The 5,565-nt window shown below is 40.7% G+C and overlaps 1 protein-coding gene across 1 annotated transcript; it reads right to left on the bottom strand.

The window, feature by feature from the left end:
• Positions 1-1,310: 1,310 nt before the first annotated feature.
• On the bottom strand, positions 1,311-2,720 carry LOC147880599 (GDSL esterase/lipase At5g03820-like). Its single transcript, XM_087371238.1, has 5 exons — positions 2,522-2,720; positions 2,270-2,400; positions 1,935-2,168; positions 1,601-1,853; positions 1,311-1,504 (listed from the first exon to the last, which is right to left on the bottom strand). The coding sequence occupies exons 1-5, from the start codon at positions 2,694-2,696 to the stop codon at positions 1,311-1,313; spliced, it is 987 nt and encodes a 328-aa protein (XP_087227364.1). The 5' UTR covers positions 2,697-2,720.
• Between the last annotated feature and the right edge of the window lie 2,845 nt (positions 2,721-5,565).

Below are 5,565 nucleotides of genomic sequence, written 5' to 3'. Positions count from 1 at the left end.
CAAGATTTGATGGTATATAATGGTCCAAAGTATGATTATGATACTTGGAGATCTCTCCTTAAGTTTTTCCAAGGGTGAAGACTTATGGAATGTTTGAAGATCCATTCATTGAGCCATTGACAAGCAGATGTGAAATGTATTGTGGGAGATGTATTGTATGGAAACATTGCTGGATATATAAATAGCTCAATGTATTATAAAGAAAGAACAAATGTTATATTTGTATACATACCTAAACTACCACCTTGGGCTCAAAAGTCACAAGGAAATTTGAGTGCCCATGGCTACATTACTGTGCAAACCATAAAGGATATCTCCTTCGGAGATGAGCTACTTTGTGAGTATGAATACTAGTATGGAATTGTTAATGATTATGTTAAACGATGTGGTGCAAAATTGGCTATGTGTTAATGGTTTTGATTATAGCTCTATTATGATGGAGAGTTTCATGAGCTCTATTGTGATGGAATGGTGTTTTTGAACACCACATTTATATGATGGATGTCAAAGCTCTACCATAATCCTATTGCATATGTCAATACTGCAATTTATCAACATAGAAACATATGCATTTGACATTAATTTGATACATCTTATATACCAAATAAAAATTAACAGTTGTTGCAAGTTTAATTTTGTTTTTGAAGACCACAGTTATATGATGGATGTCAAAGATCGCAATTTAATTTACTCTAATGAATCTTCCTAACGCAACATCTATAAATTGGCTTTTGTTTGTGGTTTTGATGCATACGAAACAACAAACATCTTTCTTTCACTAGCAAATCAACAAATTTTTTGGCCATGGAGCCATGTTCACATCTATTAAGGCCTTTTGCCATAGCAACATACGGAAGATTTTTGCTTGGGTTTCTAGGAATTGGGAAAGTATTGTGCATGGTCCTCAATGGAGCTAATGTTTCAATAAAAAACATCAAATTTTACTTTTGAAGTGACTATATTTTATTACGTGGGAATTGGGATTTTTCCAAATTCTCTAATATAGTGTTTTCTAGTGAATATATAATACGTTCAATCATTCAAATGCTTTCGTTCATATCTAACTCCTTCAATTTGGATAAAAAAGAGAGTCAAAAAATAAATAAATAAATAGGTATTGGGCTTAGATAGTGAGCGTTGCCTTCACTTAGGCGTCCTAGTGGCACGCCAAAAATAGGTTGCTTTCTCTTTTGCATAAAAAAGCCCTTAGTGGTGTAGGACTATGACTCGTTTTCTAGTTTTATTAGGCGTCAAACAATGAGCATCTATTTTCGCCCTTGAAGCATGTAGTCCGCCCTGTGGAAATCTGGCTAAGTCACCAGAGAGATCCCTGCAAGCAGCAAATTATTGGCTAAGATCGCATTGGCCGCTTGCGAAGGGTGGACACTGTCGAAGAAGACGAATTGCGACGCGTTAGCGCAAGTGCCTGGCGAGTATTTGTTGCACAGGATGGCAGTTTCAAATGTTCCTGTTCCGCAACAAGCTCTCCGTGTCTCCGTGAAACCTGAAATGTAGACGTGTGAGGCTCAACAGAAAGGCTGACGGTTACGTTAAACAAGCTCATGTAATATTAGCAGCTGCTTTGGGTAGCCAGTCTCACCATTAGACTTTGGATTGTTTATAATATCAAGCAAGCCGCTATAGATGTCGAAGTACGCAATCTTCAGGCCAGGGATGCTTGCCGCGAATTGATTGATCGTACTGTTCAAAGCCACGTTGTAGGCGTTCGCTACCTTGTTCAAGTTTTCCGCACAGCCCGAGCTTGTCAGCGTGAGGGTAATTTCCAAGGGGACACACCCAAATGGAGCGAGGGACACCACGCCTATTCTCCTGGCGCCCAGTGAGTACAGATTCTGCAATGCAGTGAGAGTCAGAAGCGTGTAGAAGAAAGCTGTCGTGCCATATTCATTTGAAAGTGGATGGACCTATGTAACCTTTATGAAGATCTTTGCAAGTCCGAGAATGATTTCGCTGAACTGAGTGACAGTATAAAGTTCCCGTAGGCGAAGATTGATGTAGTAATTCTGCAGGAAATCGCTGTTTCCAGCACTGATGATGTAGAGCGATTGAGAGATGATGGACGAAGCGTTTGCTGAGCCAACTATCCCAGCGAGTTTTTGTTTATACTCCTGAAAGAACTCTAGCTGCTTTGACATGGGGATCACATTCTGCATAGGAACAAATTACCGACCGTCAGGAAAGCAAGTCCAGGGCTTGCACTCGTCGAGTGACAACGATTTGCGGTACTAGAAGCAGTTCAGAAGTTTACGAAATGCTGTGCCGTGCTATCGAAGAACCCAGATCCGCCTGAAGCGAAGTTGACGCCGGTGGTGAGATTCTGCCCGGAGGCTAAAGGAGACAGATATGGCAATGGGAAATTTGAAAATCCGAGCAGGGAAGCTGAAAGAACAAGCTGGGTCAGCTGCAAACCTTGACATGCTGCGAAATTGTTCTACCAGGTCTGCTTGCAAGGATGCAGACATATGCACATTGTATCTCCAGTATACACATCTTTGCTTACCGGTGTAGTCAGTGGATAGCCTTCCATCACTGAAACGGCCCGTAGGCTTCTTGGTATCGAAATCTTTGCCATAAGGCAGGAAATCGGCCTTGAGGACCGTGTCAAGGTAGTTGTTGTTGCCCACATCGACAGTGGAATCGCCAAAGATAAAGAGGGCGGGAACAAGAGGCTGCATAGACACTGGATACAGATTTGAGAGCAGGATGCATAGGATGAAAATTGGGAAAGCAGCTAGCTGTAGAGAGCTAATATGGGCCATGGATCAAGGACGTCGTAGACCCAGAACAAAGACTCAGGCAAACAATATGTCTGTGAGTACTTTTATCTTCTCAACTCGACAAAGGCAATCTATTGATGAGCTGTGACTCGTGAGGTGCAGGGCATCGGATTATATTTTCAGCGATTGGAAATAGGCTTTAAGGAGCACCAAACGTCAGAAAAGATGGAGATTCCATCCACTGGAGAGCGAAACTGCCATATAGCAGAGACGGTTGGTGATGATTTTGAATGCATGGTTGAATGGCAAGCATAGCCTTTCTTAAAATTTTAAAAGAACGGCAACCAGCAGCTGCAGAGCATTGGAATAGCGAATAAATCCGCAGATGCAAACTATTGGAAATATGGTTTAATAGGAGTGGCTAATAAATCGGCAGATGCTGATCTCATTAGAAGTACATGGAAAATGAAGAAAAACTGGAAAATCATGAGGCTGGGATGAGACTTAACTGTGAAAGTCTTGATGTCTGGTGGTCAGTGACAACGGTGGGACGGGACTCGAGAGAGCAAGGAGCTGAGAGAAATTCATTGAATGATAAGGAACTTGGAGGTGAGGAAGAGAAGGTTGGAGACTTGAAAATGAACTCTGCAATATGAACTTAAGCAGAGTGATCTATGTTTTTCAATCAATGAGCACTGGGACAAGCGGCAAACCATCCGAATACCAAAATTTAGTGCTAATACACTGGTACTTAATCGAACCAATATCAGGAAACACTAGTAAGTGTATTGCTAATACACTGGGACTTAATCGAACCAATATCCGGAAACTCTCATTTGCGTTCCAGTACAATAGAGAAGATAAGGACTTATGGCTGCACACATATAATAATTTGACGGGCGTGAAGACTAGTAAAGGTGATGGAAGGAGGTATGGCTGCGCACAATATAATAATTCGAAGGCCGTGATTAAGAGAAAACGTCGTGAAAGGAAGGAAGAGACGATAAGGTATTGAAAGAGCAAAACAGTCTAGCTACGGCTTCCTAATGTCTGGAGCTAAGAGACTTCAAATAATTAAGTGTAGCTGGCGAATTCAATCACGAACATCGCCTGCATGCTACGAACAGACCGCAAGACCCAACGGAAATCCGTGTGATGATAGGTAGCATTTTCAAACAGATAGATTAAATCGATCATGGCCGAAGCTCCCATTATCGTTTGCATATCCCTTTCCATTGATGATTGAACCGTTGCAGCGACAGTTGACATATCTATTATCATCCCTGTCGTCGCTCTCCCGTGCTCAACAGGCTCCCTCGGGACTCCTCCCTTCACGATCCTCGCATGCGCGCAGTTGGTGCCGTTCACTCTTCCTTTGGCAGCCTTTTGGCCTCGCGCTGCCAAGATTCATGGGAACCCCTCTGTGATCATCTCGCACCACCTAGAACTCATCAAACTTGCTCTTTCACGTTCTGCAGGGCAGAATTGGCCGTTTTAAGAAAGATCAAACTTAATAACTAATTAAAACCCTCAATTGGCTGCGGATTTTGCACATATGAGTGTGTGCATGTGAGTCATGGCTCTCCCCCCCACAAATAGCCATTTTCTCCCCCACGCTCCCTTGCCTGTGTGTGTAGATGAGAGGGAAACACTCTCAAATAGTAGCTACCATGTGCCCAAAATCTTAAGATGAGTTATTACACCATTGGTTGGCACTTGGGTTTTTACATATTTTTCACATACATAAGGGTATCATACAAAGGGCTCTTCATAGATTGAATCTAAAAAGGGTGTATTTTATTCATAATAAGTTCACAAATAGGCCTTGAAGGCACGTGATATATAGGGTTTATACATAATGACCTCTTGATCTACATCAACAATTATTCAACAAGTGCTTATCTATTTGAGCAACTAACTGCATTTGATGTCCCTTAGAGAAGGAATCAGGATACGTGCTGCATGTCAGTTTAGGCCACGAGTAGGCACCCCTCATAGTTGGATGTGTGTCATGTGTGTGTGGGTGTGGGTAAAAAGAGGCACTGGCCCTCATAGTTGGCTATGTGTGTGTGGGTGTGGGAAAAAAGAAAGAATTATTCATGATCTTTGAGCTATATAAGGGTCCACAATTTTGATACCATAATTCTATCCAAATCAAGTATCCCTTAACACAATTCTGTAAAGGTGTTATCAACCTCTTGGTAACAGAAACACATATCCTTATTCATTTATACAAGTTCATTCTTTTTTCCTTATAAGGCATTCCTCTTCTTTTAGCTCTTTGCTAATAATTGTTTGAGCCATGATTCAAATTACCACCCACGTCTTATTTAAAAGAAGATGTAAATATCGATTACACTGAATGCATATGCCTCGTCACTCTTTTAACAAACTCCATTATATCAATGCCATTCAACTATTTGTACTTCACATTGTCTTACTCCAAAAATTCAAGGCATGTCATTCATAAATCTACAAGGATCAATTCAATAATGTATTGACTATATGAGAAATGCCATGTTTGTAAAAATCAAAAGCATGACTAGATGGAAGCAAATAACTCATAGTCCACCTTGGCAATAAATGTTTAAATTAAATCAAGGTACTTTGCTTAGCATTCGAGATATAACAAATTCTATTTCCTATATTTCATCTAAGTGATTGCATTTTTTCTCATTTTCTTCCATTCTAGAGTAACATGGCAGCGTGTACATAGAATCATATATATAGACGTATTCATGCACTTCAAAGAACTCAAAGATCCTAGAATACCCAATCAAGAGGCATACAACTCTCTCTTGTGGGATATAAATTCCCTTAAAATTTT

This window comes from Dipteris shenzhenensis, chromosome 32, assembly GCF_047967505.1.
Source record: "Dipteris shenzhenensis isolate YYH24624 ecotype China chromosome 32, Dip_SZ_1.0, whole genome shotgun sequence".
NCBI lineage: Eukaryota > Viridiplantae > Streptophyta > Polypodiopsida > Gleicheniales > Dipteridaceae > Dipteris > Dipteris shenzhenensis.
This window is presented reverse-complemented; position numbering and strand designations above follow the sequence as displayed.

Excerpts from the sequence above, each read along its gene's own strand:
- LOC147880599 (XM_087371238.1), bottom strand. The coding sequence starts at position 2,696 with ATGCAGCCTCTTGTTCCCGCCCTCTTTATCTTTGGCGATTCCACTGTC. Across the intron at positions 2,401-2,521 it reads GCTATCCACTGACTACACCG|CTTCCCTGCTCGGATTTTCA; the intron begins GTAAGCAAAGAT and ends TTGTTCTTTCAG. Across the intron at positions 1,505-1,600 it reads AAACAATCCAAAGTCTAATG|GTTTCACGGAGACACGGAGA; the intron begins GTGAGACTGGCT and ends TCTACATTTCAG.